This window comes from Plectropomus leopardus, chromosome 20 (genome assembly GCF_026936395.1).
Source record: "Plectropomus leopardus strain MGB_pleo_1.0 chromosome 20, ASM2693639v1, whole genome shotgun sequence".
NCBI classification, from domain to species: Eukaryota; Metazoa; Chordata; class Actinopteri; order Perciformes; family Serranidae; genus Plectropomus; species Plectropomus leopardus.
The window spans coordinates 9,594,206-9,610,259 of NC_142195.1; the positions used below are offsets into that span (position 1 = coordinate 9,594,206).

General features: G+C 35.9%; 1 protein-coding gene across 5 annotated transcripts in view; it reads right to left on the reverse strand.

Moving 5' to 3' along the window:
- Window positions 1–16,054, reverse strand: part of prune2 (prune homolog 2 with BCH domain) — a 50,852-nt gene that overhangs the window by 31,393 nt on the left and 3,405 nt on the right. For all 5 annotated transcript variants that reach the window (XM_042509423.2, XM_042509424.2, XM_042509422.2 and 2 more), the window contains 3 exons: window positions 15,738–15,938; window positions 14,803–14,979; window positions 10,991–11,093 (listed from right to left, as the gene is read on the reverse strand). In XM_042509423.2, the coding sequence (XP_042365357.1) occupies window positions 10,991–11,093; window positions 14,803–14,979; window positions 15,738–15,938 (481 nt within the window). The remainder of the gene's footprint in view (window positions 1–10,990; window positions 11,094–14,802; window positions 14,980–15,737; window positions 15,939–16,054) is intronic.

A 16,054-nucleotide genomic window follows, 5' to 3' on the forward strand; every position in this document is an offset into this window, starting at 1 on the left:
GATTCTACATGCTATACTAAGTGGTTTTCAGGTGTTTTTGGACATGTCAAATTTTGACATTTTCGCCATAGTATAGCCTTGGTGTTTTGGTCATTTTTCACAATGCTATTTTATGTGTTTTTGGGCAGATTTTGGATGTTTTTCAACACTGTATGCTATAACATGCCTCTACATGCTATACTAAGTGGTTTTCAGGTGTTTTTGGACATGTCAAATTTTGACATTTTCGCCATACTATAGCCTTGGTGTTTTGGTCATTTTTTCACAATGCTATTTTCTGGGTTTCTGGGCCATTTTTGGATGTTTTTTCAACACTGTATACTATAACATGCCTCTACATGCTATACTAAGTGGTTTTCAGGTGTTTTTTGGACATGTCAAATTTTGACATTTTCGCCATAGTATAGCCTTGGTGTTTTGGTCATTTTTTCAGCATGCTATTTTATGTGTTTTTGGGCAGATTTTGCATGTTTTTTCAACACTGTATGCTATAACATGATTCTACATGCTATACTAAGTGGTTTTCAGGTGTTTTTTGGACATGTCAAATTTTGACATTTTCGCCATAGTATAGCCTTGGTGTTTTGGTCATTTTTTCACAATGCTATTTTATGCTTTTAGGCAGATTTTGCATGTTTTTTCAACACTGTATGCTATAACATGCCTCTACATGCTATACTAAGTGGTTTTCAGGTGTTTTTGGCCATGTCAAATTTTGACATTTTCGCCATAGTATAGCCTTGGTGTTTTGGTCATTTTTTCAGCATGCTATTTTATGTGTTTTAGGGCAGATTTTGCATGTTTTTCAACACTGTATACTATAACATGCCTCTACATGCTATACTAAGTGGTTTTCAGGTGTTTTTGGACATGTCAAATTTTGACATTTTCGCCATAGTATAGCCTTGGTGTTTTGGTCATTTTTCACCATGCTATTTTATGTGTTTCTGGGCAGCTTTTGCATGTTTTTTCAACACTGTATGCTATAACATGATTCTACATGCTATACTAAGTGGTTTTTAGGTGTTTTTTGGACATGTCAAATTTTGACATTTTCGCCATAGTATAGCCTTGGTGTTTTGGTCATTTTTCAGCATGCTATTTTATGCGTTTTTAGGCCGATTTTGCAGGTTTTTTCAACACTGTATACTATAACATGCCTCTACATGCTATACTAAGTGGTTTTCAGGTTTTTTTTGGACATGTCAAATTTTGACATTTTCGCCATAGGTGTTTTGGTCATTTTTTCAGCATGCTAGTTTCTGGGATTCTGGCCGATTTTGCAGGTTTTTCAACACTGTATACTATAACATGCCTCTACATGCTATACTAAGTGGTTTTCAGGTGTTTTTTGGACATGTCAAATTTTGACATTTTCGCCATAGTATAGCCTTGGATTTTTGGTCATTTTTTCAGCATGCTATTTTATGCGTTTTTAGGCCGATTTTGCAGGTTTTTTCAACACTGTATACTATAACATGCCTCTACATGCTATACTAAGTGGTTTTTAGGTGTTTTTTGGACATGTCAAATTTTGACATTTTCGCCATAGTATAGCCTTGGTGTTTTTGTCATTTTTCAGCATGCTATTTTATGCGTTTTTAGGCCGATTTTGCAGGTTTTTCAACACTGTATACTATAACATGCCTCTACATGCTATACTAAGTGGTTTTAGGTGTTTTTTGGACATGTCAAATTTTGACATTTTCGCCATAGTATAGCCTTGGTGTTTTGGTCATTTTTTCAGCATGCTATTTTATGCTTTTTGGGCAGATTTTGCATGTTTTTCAATACTGTATACTATAACATGCCTCTACATGCTATACTAAGTGGTTTTCAGGTGTTTTTTGGCCATGTCAAATTTTGACATTTTCGCCATACTATAGCCTTGGTGTTTTGGTCATTTTTTCAGCATGCTCTTTTATGCGTGTTTAGGCCGATTTTGCAGGTTTTTCAACACTGTATACTATAACATGCCTCTACATGCTATACTAATTGGTTTTCAGGTGTTTTTTGGACATGTCAAAGTTTGACATTTTCGCCATAGTATAGCCTTGGTGTTTTGGTCATTTTTTCAGCATGCTATTTTATGCGTTTTTAGGCCGATTTTGCATGTTTTTTCAACACTGTATACTATAACATGCCTCTACATGCTATACTAAGTGGTTTTTAGGTGTTTTTTGGACATGTCAAATTTTGACATTTTCGCCATAGTATAGCCTTGGTGTTTTGGTCATTTTTTCAGCATGCTATTTTATGTGTTTTTGGGCAGATTTTGCATGTTTTTCAACACTGTATGCTATAACATGATTCTACATGCTATACTAAGTGGTTTTCAGGTGTTTTTTGGACATGTCAAATTTTGACATTTTCGCCATACTATAGCCTTGGTGTTTTGGTCATTTTTCAGCATGCTATTTTATGCGTTTTAGGCCGATTTTGCATGTTTTTTCAATACTGTATACTATAACATGCCTCTACATGCTATAATAAGTGGTTTTCAGGTGTTTTTTGGACATGTCAAATTTTGACATTTTCGCCATACTATAGCCTTGGTGTTTTGGTCATTTTTTCACAATGCTATTTTATCCGTTTTTAGGCCGATTTTGCAGGTTTTTTCAACACTGTATACTATAACATTCCTCTACATGCTATACTTCGTGGTTTTCAGGTGTTTTTTGGACATGTCAAATTTTGACATTTTCGCCATACTATAGCCTTGGTGTTTTGGTCATTTTTTCAGCATGCTATTTTATTCGTTTTTAGGCCGATTTTGCAGGATTTTTTCAACACTGTATGCTATAACATGATTCTACATGCTATACTAAGTGGTTTTCAGGTGTTTTTGGCCATGTCAAATTTTGATATTTTCGCCATAGTATAGCCTTGGTGTTTTGGTCATTTTTCACAATGCTATTTTATGTGTTTTGGGCAGATTTTGCATGTTTTTCAACACTGTATGCTATAACATGATTCTACATGCTATACTAAGTGGTTTTCAGGTGTTTTTGGACATGTCAAATTTTGACATTTTCGCCATACTATAGCCTTGGTGTTTTGGTCATTTTTCAGCATGCTATTTTATGCGTTTTTAGGCCGATTTTGCAGGTTTTTTCAACACTGTATACTATAACATGCCTCTACATGCTATACTAATTGGTTTTCAGGTGTTTTTTGGACATGTCAAAGTTTGACATTTTCGCCATAGTATAGCCTTGGTGTTTTGGTCATTTTTTCACAATGCTATTTTATGTGTTTTTGGGCAGATTTTGCATGTCTTTTTCAACACTGTATGCTATAACATGATTCTACATGCTATACTAAGTGTTTTTCAGGTGTTTTTTGGCCATGTCAAATTTTGATATTTTCGCCATAGTATAGCCTTGGTGTTTTGGTCATTTTTTCACAATGCTATTTTATGCGTTTTTAGGCAGATTTTGCAGGTTTTTTCAACACTTTACACTTTAACATGCGTCTACATGCTATATACTTAGTGGTTTTTAGTTTTTTTTTTGGCCATGTCAAATTTTGACATTTTCGCCATACTATAGCCTTGGTGTTTTGGTCATTTTTTCACAATGCTATTTTATTCGTTTTTAGGCCGATTTTGCAGGTTTTTTCAACACTGTATACTATAACATGCCTCTACATGCTATACTAAGTGGTTTTCAGGTGTTTTTTGGACATGTCAAATTTTGACATTTTCGCCATACTATAGCCTTGGTGTTTTGGTCATTTTTTCAGCATGCTATTTTATGTGTTTTTGGGCACATTTTGCATGTTTTTTCAACACTGTATGCTATAACATGATTCTACATGCTATACTAAGCGGTTTTCAGGTGTTTTTTGGCCATGTCAAATTTTGACATTTTCGCCATACTATAGCCTTGGTGTTTTGGTCATTTTTTCACAATGCTATTTTATGTGTTTTTGGGCAGATTTTGCATGTCTTTTTCAACACTGTATGCTATAACATGATTCTACATGCTATACTAAGTGTTTTTCAGGTGTTTTTTGGCCATGTCAAATTTTGATATTTTCGCCATAGTATAGCCTTGGTGTTTTGGTCATTTTTTCACAATGCTATTTTATGCGTTTTTAGGCAGATTTTGCAGGTTTTTTCAACACTTTACACTTTAACATGCGTCTACATGCTATATACTTAGTGGTTTTTAGGGGTTTTTTTTGGCCATGTCAAATTTTGACATTTTCGCCATACTAGAGCCTTGGTGTTTTGGTCATTTTTTCACAATGCTATTTTCTGGGTTTCTGGGCCATTTTTGGATGTTTTTTCAAACCTGTATACTATAACATGCCTCTACATGCTATACTTAGTGGTTTTCAGGTGTTTTTTGGACATGTCAAATTTTGACATTTTCGCCATAGTATAGCCTTGGTGTTTTGGTCATTTTTTCACAATGCTATTTTCTGGGTTTCTGGGCTGTTTTTTGGATGTTTTTTCAACACTGTATACTATAGCATGCCTCTACATGCTATACCAAGTGGTTTTCAGGTGTTTTTTGGACATGTCAAATTTTGACATTTTCGCCATACTATAGCCTTGGTGTTTTGGTCATTTTTTCAGCATGCTATTTTCTGGGTTTCTGGGCCATTTTTGGATGTTTTTTTCAAACCTGTATACTATAACATGGCTCTACATGCTATAATAAGTGGTTTTCAGGTGTTTTTTGGACATGTCAAATTTTGACATTTTTGCCATACTATAGCCTTGGTGTTTTGGTTATTTTTTCACAATGCTATTTTATCCGTTTTTAGGCCGATTTTGCAGGTTTTTTCAACACTGTATACTATAACATTCCTCTACATGCTATACTTCGTGGTTTTCAGGTGTTTTTTGGCCATGTCAAATTTTGACATTTTCGCCATACTATAGCCTTGGTGTTTTGGTCATTTTTTCACAATGCTATTTTCTTCGTTGTTAGGCCGATTTTGCATGTTTTTTCAACACTGTATACTATAACATGCCTCTACATGCTATACTAAGTGGTTTTCAGGTGTTTTTTGGACATGTCAAATTTTGACATTTTCGCCATAGTATAGCCTTGGTGTTTTGGTCATTTTTTCAGCATGCTATTTTATGCGTTTTTAGGCCGATTTTGCAGGTTTTTTCAACACTGTATACTATAACATGCCTCTACATGCTATACTAAGTGGTTTTCAGGTGTTTTTTGGACATGTCAAATTTTGACATTTTCGCCATAGTATAGCCTTGGTGTTTTGGTCATTTTTTCAGCATGCTATTTTATGTGTTTTTGGGCAGATTTTGCATGTTTTTTCAACACTGTATGCTATAACATGATTCTACATGCTATACTAAGTGGTTTTCAGGTGTTTTTTGGACATGTCAAATTTTGACATTTTCGCCATACTATAGCCTTGGTGTTTTGGTCATTTTTTCAGCATGCTATTTTATGCGTTTTTAGGCCGATTTTGCAGGTTTTTTCAACACTGTATACTATAACATGCCTCTACATGCTATACTAATTGGTTTTCAGGTGTTTTTTGGACATGTCAAAGTTTGACATTTTCGCCATAGTATAGCCTTGGTGTTTTGGTCATTTTTTCACAATGCTATTTTCTGGGTTTTTGGGCAGATCTTGCATGTTTTTTCAACACTGTATGCTATAACATGATTCTACATGCTATACTAAGTGGTTTTCAGGTGTTTTTTGGACATGTCAAATTTTGACATTTTCGCCATAGTATAGCCTTGGTGTTTTGGTCATTTTTTCAGCATGCTATTTTATGCGTTTTTAGGCCGATTTTGCAGGTTTTTTCAACACTGTATACTATAACATGCCTCTACATGCTATACTAAGTGGTTTTCAGGTGTTTTTTGGACATGTCAAATTTTGACATTTTCGCCATAGTATAGCCTTGGTGTTTTGGTCATTTTTTCAGCATGCTATTTTATGCGTTTTTAGGCCGATTTTGCAGGTTTTTTCAACACTGTATACTATAACATGCCTCTACATGCTATACTAAGTGGTTTTCAGGTGTTTTTTGGCCATGTCAAATTTTGACATTTTCGCCATACTATAGCCTTGGTGTTTTGGTCATTTTTTCACAATGCTATTTTATGTGTTTTTGGGCACATTTTGCATGTTTTTTCAACACTGTATGCTATAACATGATTCTACATGCTATACTAAGTGGTTTTCAGGTGTTTTTTGGCCATGTCAAATTTTGACATTTTCGCCATACTATAGCCTTGGTGTTTTGGTCATTTTTTCAGCATGCTATTTTTTCCGTTTTTAGGTCGATTTTGCAGGTTTTTTCAACACTGTATACTATAACATGCCTCTACATGCTATACTAATTGGGTTTCAGGTGTTTTTTGGACATGTCAAAGTTTGACATTTTCGCCATAGTATAGACTTGGTGTTTTGGTCATTTTTTCACAATGCTATTTTCTGGGTTTTTGGGCAGATCTTGCATGTTTTTTCAACACTGTATGCTATAACATGATTCTACATGCTATACTAAGTGGTTTTCAGGTGTTTTTTGGACATGTCAAATTTTGACATTTTCGCCATACTATAGCCTTGGTGTTTTGGTCATTTTTTCAGCATGCTATTTTATGCGTTTTTAGGCCGATTTTGCATGTTTTTTCAACACTGTATACTATAACATGCCTCTACATGCTATACTAAGTGGTTTTCAGGTGTTTTTTGGACATGTCAAATTTTGACATTTTCGCCATACTATAGCCTTGGTGTTTTGGTCATTTTTTCAGCATGCAATTTTTGCGTTTTTAGGCCGATTTTGCATGTTTTTTCAACACTGTATACTATAACATGCCTCTACATGCTATACTAAGTGGTTTTCAGGTGTTTTTTGGCCATGTCAAATTTTGACATTTTCGCCATAGTATAGCCTTGGTGTTTTGGTCATTTTTTCAGCATGCTATTTTATGCGTTTTTAGGCCGATTTTGCAGGTTTTTTCAACACTGTATACTATAACATGCCTCTACATGCTATACTAAGTGGTTTTCAGGTGTTTTTTGGACATGTCAAATTTTGACATTTTCGCCATAGTATAGCCTTGGTGTTTTGGTCATTTTTTCAGCATGCTATTTTATCCGTTTTTAGGCCGATTTTGCAGGTTTTTTCAACACTGTATACTATAACATGCCTCTACATGCTATACTAATTGGTTTTCAGGTGTTTTTTGGACATGTCAAAGTTTGACATTTTCGCCATAGTATAGCCTTGGTGTTTTGGTCATTTTTTCACAATTCTATTTTCTGGGTTTTTGGGCAGATCTTGCATGTTTTTTTCAACACTGTATGCTATAACATGATTCTACATGCTATACTAAGTGGTTTTCAGGTGTTTTTTGGCCATGTCAAATTTTGACATTTTCGCCATAGTATAGCCTTGGTGTTTTGGTCATTTTTTCAGCATGCTACTTTATGCGTTTTTAGGCCGATTTTGCAGGTTTTTTCAACACTGTATACTATAACATGCCTCTACATGCTATACTAAGTGGTTTTCAGGTGTTTTTTGGACATATCAAATTTTGACATTTTCGCCATAGTATAGCCTTGGTGTTTTGGTCATTTTTTCAGCATGCTATTTTATGCGTTTTTAGGCCAATTTTGCAGGTTTTTTCAACACTGTATACTATAACATGCCTCTACATGCTATACTTAGTGGTTTTTAGGTGTTTTTTTGGACATGTCAAATTTTGACATTTTCGCCATACTATAGCCTTGGTGTTTTGGTCATTTTTTCACAATGCTATTTTCTGGGTTTCTGGGCCGTTTTTGGATGTTTTTTCAACCCTGTATGCTATAACATGCCTCTACATGCTATACTAAGTGGTTTTCAGGTGTTTTTTGGCCATGTCAAATTTTGACATTTTCGCCATACTATAGCCTTGGTGTTTTGGTCATTTTTTCAGTATGCTATTTTATGTGTTTTTGGGCAGATTTTGCATGTTTTTTCAACACTGTATGCTATAACATGATTCTACATGCTATACTAAGTGGTTTTTAGGTGTTTTTTTGGACATGTCAAATTTTGACATTTTTCGCCATACTATAGCCTTGGTGTTCTGGTCATTTTTTCACAATGCTATTTCATTCGTTTTTAGGCCGATTTTGCAGGTTTTTTCAACACTGTACATTTTAACATGCGTCTACATGCTATACTAAGTGGTTTTTAGGTGTTTTTTTGGACATGTCAAATTTTGACATTTTTCGCCATACTATAGCCTTGGTGTTTTGGTCATTTTTTCAACATGCTATTTTATGCGTTTTTGGGCCGATTTTGCAGGTTTTTTCAACACTGTATACTTTACTATGACTCTACATGCTATACTAAGTGGTTTTCAGGTGTTTGTTGGACATGTCAAATTTTGACATTTTCGCCATACTATAGCCTTGGTGTTTTGGTCATTTTTTCACAATGCTATTTTCTGGGTTTCTGGGCTGTTTTTGGATTTCATCAATCATATCAAAGAAATGTTACTTCTACTGAATCTGATACACACTGATTACTGATGAGCCACTGAAGAAGATTATATTGTTATTAAACACAGTACATCATAGAAACCATCACAATGTCTACTAGTTTTCGCTTTGTGCTGCACACGACCACGAGGTGTATGCAAATCTCAGTAGGCATGCGCAACTCTGCGTTACAGCACCAATGCCCATCAAAGCTACACTTATTGTCTTCTGACATAAACAGAGATAAAAGTTACCATATCTGTTGTTATAATATAGTATTATGTAATGACACTTCAAAATAAAAATGGCACAAACCACTATGACAAAACTATGAAGTGTATAGATTTTTTTCCAAATTAATATCAACAAATATTAATTGAGTGTCCAAACCATGATGTCATACTACATCGAAGTGGGACAACAGTGTGAGTCTTGCAAAAACTCCCCATTCTGACACTGTTTCAGCCATGTATTAAAACCAGCGAAATACCAAAAGAAAAAAAACACACTAAAATCACTCATGTAAAACTGGTGAAATACAAGAGCAAGAAATGCAGAACCATGTTTTGGGTGTCTGAATGAGAAATTGACAAAATGTGCTGTCTTGCTGTGTTCGAAAAAACTAGCATTTTAAGAAATTCCTCTCCTCTGATGTCTGCTATGAGAAAATAGTACAAACGTTTCTTCGTGGAGGAGCTGTTTTGCTTTGAATTTCTTCTTTTTTTTTCATTCTCGGCATCCATCTCAGCAACTCAATCAGACCTCTACCTTTATAAAATCCAATCCTCGGATTCAAACCAAAAGAAGCCGTTATCCCCCCCCCCACACACACACACACACACACACACACACACACACCTTCTCTCCTTCTTCTTCTCAGTCAGCGGGGAACTTTGTCACCTCCTTTGAAAATAACGTTGACAATATTGTCAGCCAACACAGTCCTCTCTAGTTTCCTCAATAACTCTAACTTCAATAACTTTGGGCTCACTCTGACTCTCCGCTCCTTCCGATTCAATGTCATTCTCCAGCTTACAAATCACCACTGCTGATCCACTCTGTTTCGTGACTATTGTGATCATCTCCCACTGACATCAAGCTGCATAGCACTCACCTCCCAGCTATAGTTAACTCCTCCTCGCAAGGATTCAGACCTCAAGCCATCTGGCATCAGAAAGTGCAGACACTATGGTTTACCTCCTTTCATTTCCATCCAAAACTCTCAGATATGCCAGCTTACTCAATATCTTTCACAGAACAGCCTGTGGGATCCCAACCACTCAGTCCAAGCATGAAATGCAACTGTGCCAGCACCACAGTGAAGACATCAACATGGGAGGTCTCCACAAACAAGCTAGACTTTCAATTTATTTCTGTTACTTTATTTAGAGAGATTTCCATGTGCAGACGGGCTGTGGCTATGTAAAGAATAAAGCACCATCCTCGACATGCTAAATAGAACAGAATAAAATGCATCTTAGCAAGGTCTTTTTTTCTAGTTTGCTTTGTTTGAAAAAAAAAAACAAACATGTTAATTTGAAATGTTAACCATTTTAGTTTTGTGTGGTGTTTGCAGGCTAACATTTGCTAATTAGAACAAAACATAAAGTTAAACTGAGGTTGATGGCAATATCCTTTGTTTTTGGAGGTAATTGGATGTTTGCATCATGGAGAGTAAAAACCAAAAAAGACAATATTCACAGTCCCCAGAGGATGCGTCTCAAACTGACTTTGGTGATCTAAAACTGACTTCTCTGTAGCACGACCATGAGGTTCACATCTGTGGTTTTGATTGAAATGTTTCGACAAGTATTGTATGGATTGCCATGGCAGATGGACTGTAATAACTTTGGTGATCCCTTAACTTTCATTTCAGTTTTGGTTTTCGACAAAATACTTGGAAAACTCTGCAAGTATCATATTTCCTACAGCTGTTTTGTGTTTTGTGCTGATTAGCAAATGTTAGCATGCTAAGACACTAAATAAGATAGTGAACGTGGAAAACTTTTTACCACCTAGCACCAGCATGTTATGATATTAAGGTTTTATGTTAATTTGTATTGCGTTATATCAGTCAGGACCAAAGTGGACAATGTCACTAGTGTGACTAAAAAGCAAATGCATAACATTGCTGCAAGAGCATTAATTGTAATATTTCTCTACAACGCTTACAACATGTATAACATGTTGAAAAAAGAAACGACTGCTTAAAAGTGTGTTGGTTAAAACATGTTTTGGTCCTCACTATGTAGCAAGTACAAACACACCAAACACAGAGTGAGGCATTTTTGGAGAGCGAGGATGTTTAAGGGCCCTTTTTGAGGGGTAAAGACTTAGTTGAGGTTCAGCTTAAACTAAGGTTGGGTTAGGATTAGGGTTATCATTTAGTAGAGGGCATAGGGTAAGGGACTCATTGTGTCAATGAGGGTCCCTACAAAGATATAAGCTTAAGACTTTGTGTGTGTGTGCGTGTGTGCGTGTGTGTGTGTGCATGTGTGCAGTGTAAAACTCACAGGAAGAGATTCTCCATTATTTCATGGTAGTCCTCTCTGTCGCTGTCTGGCAGGAAACAGGCAGCAAACACGATGATGGCATTCACTCCGTTGCCATAGTAGCCTTGATAAAAACATACAAATAAAAGCAATGAGTTAACTTGACCTTGTTTTATTGATGGTGAGAGCTTAGCCTTAATTAGCATAGTTTTCATAATTTAATTGCTCCCTCATTTTCCTCTTTTTTTTTTTTTGTTCAATTTATCCGCCAATCTGTGTCTTTTGTCTGGCTGTCTCTCTGTCCTGTTTGCTCTCACTACTTTTCCGATTAATGCAATTTCCTTTTATTCACCGACCCATTCATCACAAGATCTGGTGTCACTTAGACAGAGAGTCTTTTATCTAAATGACAGAGCTTGTGTTATTTTCAGTGACAGACGTCTCTGTTTCCATGGGGCGGCTGTGTTTCACCTAAGCCCACAGCACAGTGGGAATAAAATGCACTACCTGATGTGGTTAGGGGTCAGATTTCCACCAATAATGGTAATATGGTCAGTGCTTATCAAGGTGCACGCTCATGGTCATGGGGTTTTAGAGGGCCCTTCAGGGGGGAAAGAGAGATGAGGCCCCTGTGAAACCAATATGGTGTGACTTAGTGTTGAGTCTCAATTTAGACCCTGGGACCACAGAAGTCTTAATGAATGACAAATTAGAGAAAATAAACAATAGAAACTGTTTAAGTAGGGTTTGGGTGACTGAGAAAAGCTTCAGTGCATCCTGGATTAGTCTCTGGAATTTAATTTGAGAAAAAAAACACCACTCTTCTAAGAAATATTCCCTCTGGTGTTTTTTTAAAAAGCTGAAATGACTGATATTTTCACAGACTTTCTTTTTCATTTAAGCTCATCCACAGAGGATTTGCAGTCTTTATTTGTCTTGTGTGATAGTTAAGTGAATGTCTTTCAGTTTTAAACCTTCTTAGATTTAGGAAAATTTTGATGTCATTTTTTTCACTATTTTAAGACATTTTATAGACTCATTGATAAGTGAAGAAAGCTTCGGGCAGACTGATTGAAAATGAAAATAATAGCTAGTTGCAGTCCTACGGTTTTAATTAATACACATTCACATCACTTTCATTCAAAAAACATTCAGTGACGTCCTGTATGGAAGCAACTGCACCAGTTTCTCCACTTATTTATTTGTGTTTTTCCACTAATTTGTCACTTGTTTATACACACTAGAGAGTTGTTTTGGACAGCAGCAGCCACCCATCGGCAAACACACAGGGTGTATTTTGTCAAGTGGCCACTTAGCCAATTTTCAGCTTGAATCCTATTGTTCTAATGTGCAGAAAACGTGTGAAAATTTCCAGCGTGTTTTGTTTGTGGAGCGTTCCCTCTCAGACGGCGACTGGTTGATGTAACATTCATCAACTGGCTTCGACTGCACACTGTGTCCGTGCCTTTGTTAAAAGTTTCTGGGATGAAATTAACAGACATAAAAACTACAAACAAACAGGAAGAGCTTAAAAACTATGAGATCTCCCTCATAGGGAAACTTTTTTGGAATTCACAATTAGATTATATAAACTAGCACAAAGCACGGATACATCCTTTTATATTCTGTTTTCCAAACAAGATCAAAGAAATTCAATTTAAAATCTTGTGGTGTAACACATGGGCCTCATTCACAAACCTGCATATGCACAAGTCTGTGCTCAAATCACACCTAGGAACCTTTTTGTTAATATCTGGGATTCATAAATATTTTCTCACTTGAATTCGTACTTTGCGAACAAATTAAGAACTGCCTCAGATTACGATAAAATGATAAAAGCCCCTCCTCATAAGTGTTTTGGAGAGACGTAGAGAGGTTTATTTAAAAAGACAGGGATCTACAACAATTACTTCGAGAGATATTATCACAAAATTTGAATGTAATAATAAACCTTTGAGTTACATGACAAGTCTTACACTTGTAATTGGTAAAGTTCACATACTGAAGGAAAGATTCAGTTAGTCCCTCTCAAACCCTTAAGATATTTTTGGCTAATTTCAATTGTGCATAGATACATTAACTTTTGACAGACAAAAAAAGTCAGTGTGCATTGTTATATTTGGAATAATTATTTTCTAATAATATATTTTTTTTATACATAATTAAATTGATTTACCTTTTCATATTCATTTGATCGATATCTACCTTTTTACTCACTGGAATATTAATATGCATGCACTTGACCTGCTGTATGTCTGTTGACAATGTTTAATAGAGAGAGAGAGATAAACAAAGATGCCGTATTTCTTCTTTTTTTTCGGCTGGCCCTCCTCCAAGGTAAGTTGAGGCAGATCCAAAATGAGACATCATTCTCAGCTCAGAAACAATAGCCGACTGTGATGCAGTTCACCAGAGATTAAGACTTTAACAATATGCTGTTACTTCTGGAATCAGATATTTAGGCCTGCTGTAAACTGAAAAGCTAAACTGAAAAATGTTTACTGTGCTCAAACAATTGAGTCCCCATATTAATTCTAGCTGCTGTCAATTCCAGACATTTTTAATGAAACTGGTTGTTTGCTTCTGTTACTTTGTGGCAGCGTAACTGACGTGATTAATAGTACACAAAAGTTGCAATAATTAATGAGTATTGTTGGAAATATTAGAGGAGAGGTTCACATTCTTTCACTCTTTGTTTTAAAACTACATTCTCATGCCCATAGCTGCATTACTACAGTTTTTGGTAGGTGTAATTGTTGTTCTGTCCATTCTGATCAAGAACACATCCTTTTCTAAAATAATTTACTCAGTCTTCATTCACTGCTTAATATATCAAATTATGTTGAAACTGGTTGTGGTGATTTCCATAATAATGGTAGTGTTCCATAAAAATATATGGATATGAATATACATAAAACTGTGTTTTATTCTATGCAAAACCCTGCATTATTAATTAACCGGATACTTTATGATAAATTAGACTGTTATATTCATCATGTTACCATGTTACCTGAAAGACAAAGATCTGGGGCAAAAATGTGCATGGTAACACTACAGGCAATTTATTACCACTTTGATCAACTACGAGCGTTTCCCCCATCCCTAGTGGTAATTACGCCTTCACATATGAGCAAGTGAGTGTTGTTTTCAGACAGACCTGAGGAAAAAAAAGATGACCTATCCTTCAACCTGACAGTGAGCACAATAGTGATTTCCTCAAAAGGAGCTTTTGTCCTCTTTTAATCTGTATTTGCATGCTTCCTCTTGGCAGATTAATAGTTAATCATAAAATATCTCTCCATTGTTATGCTAATGACAGTCAGCTGTATGTGTCTACAAAAACCAGGATCCTCCAGCAGACTGATGTCTTTAAAAAATGTCTAAGGGATGTAAAGTGCTAGATGTCTAATAACTTTTTACAATTCAATGAGAAAGAATTGAAATAATACTATTTGGGCCACTAGTGATATATTTCCTAACCAAGCACCTTTAGTGAAATCCAGTGCTAATCTATGACTCCAGTTTAACTTTAAACAATCATATCAATAATGTAGTTCAGTCCTAACAATTGTGGTTTACTCTTTACCTGCCTGAACAACAAAGCATGTTCATGCATTATTTTGTATAATTTGTGCAACACTTTGTAATACTATTTTTGAAAGGTTCTATATAAATATATCATCATCATCACCAACATTATTGTCATTATTATTATTATTATTAAAAAGTGTATTTATGAAAATAAAAATAATTTGCCTCTGCAAATACAGATCATGTTGAGGATGAACATAACATTCATAGTTATAATGCAAATATGGCTTTCTAATAATCACCTCCGTGGGAGATGACCCTCATGTAGGGCTCGATGATCTTCATGTTGATGCGGTGCTCCTGATCCCCAATGAGTACGGTCCTCCACAGTTTGCCGTCCTGACGCTCCTCCTCAGCGCTGTATGTCGGGATTGGATTGTAAGGCTCACTTGTCCCACTTCTATTGGCTGCATTGGGGTCTGACATGAGAACAGACCAGTAGTGTGTTATTGGCACAGGTGTTATTAACATCATTAGCGATGGTTCTGTTGTGTGCAAGTGTCCCAATGAACCATGACAGTGTGACATTTAACCAGCATGAGAAATACCAAGACCCTGACACTGGAGCAGCTAAATTGAATTATTCATCATTTACACCTGCTGACATGTGCAAATGTCTTCAGTCGAAAAAAGATTTAAATTCATGGTAGACCTAGGTGGTTAAGAGAATTACACCATAAAACATAATGAGTAATAACAAAAACTTGACAAAAAAGTGCCAGTTCGGCCCCAAATCAAAAATACATATTTTTCCTCTCACCTGTAGTGTTACTTGGTGTCATTTGCAGTGTTTGAGTGATATATTATAACTAGATGGCACTCAGCTTGTGGTGCATAAAGCACCAAAAAATGCATCTGAAAAACTCAGAAACAGAAATGTGGTAAACTCAACAAACATTTCTGTCTGGTTTTTCTCAAATATTTTTTGAAGTCCCATGTAGTTTCATTATATTCAGACATCTCTACGGCTGATATCTCCAACGCTCGGCCACTCACATGAAAACAATCTAGACTGATAAATAGCACTACAGGTAGTAGTAAAATTATGTGGGTATTTTTTGGGCTGTACTGTCCCTTTAAAACAATTGTAACAGCATAAAAAATATATTTTTCAGTAGGAATTACATTATAGTTACATTTAAAAGAAGATGCATTGTTTTTATTCTGAATGACCCACCTTCCCAGTCCATTTCATGGTCCGTGTAGTCGAGGTAATCCCCCTCATCAGGGGTATCGAGGTCGTCCACATTAATGTCGAGATCGTCTGGTGTCTCCCCCAAGTCATCCTCGCTCTGGTCCAGTGACAGGCTGATGCGAGGGGCAGATAGTTTTTTCCTTTGTGTGGGACCTCCTTGCAGGGGTAGAGAGGTAGGAGGGACTACAACAAAACAGAACAAAAAACAGTGATTTTTGGATCATCGCCGCATTTAAGATATCATAAACAATTTCACTTCTTTTGCAATAATTGTGGGTTTGATTTGTGTGTTGGCTGAC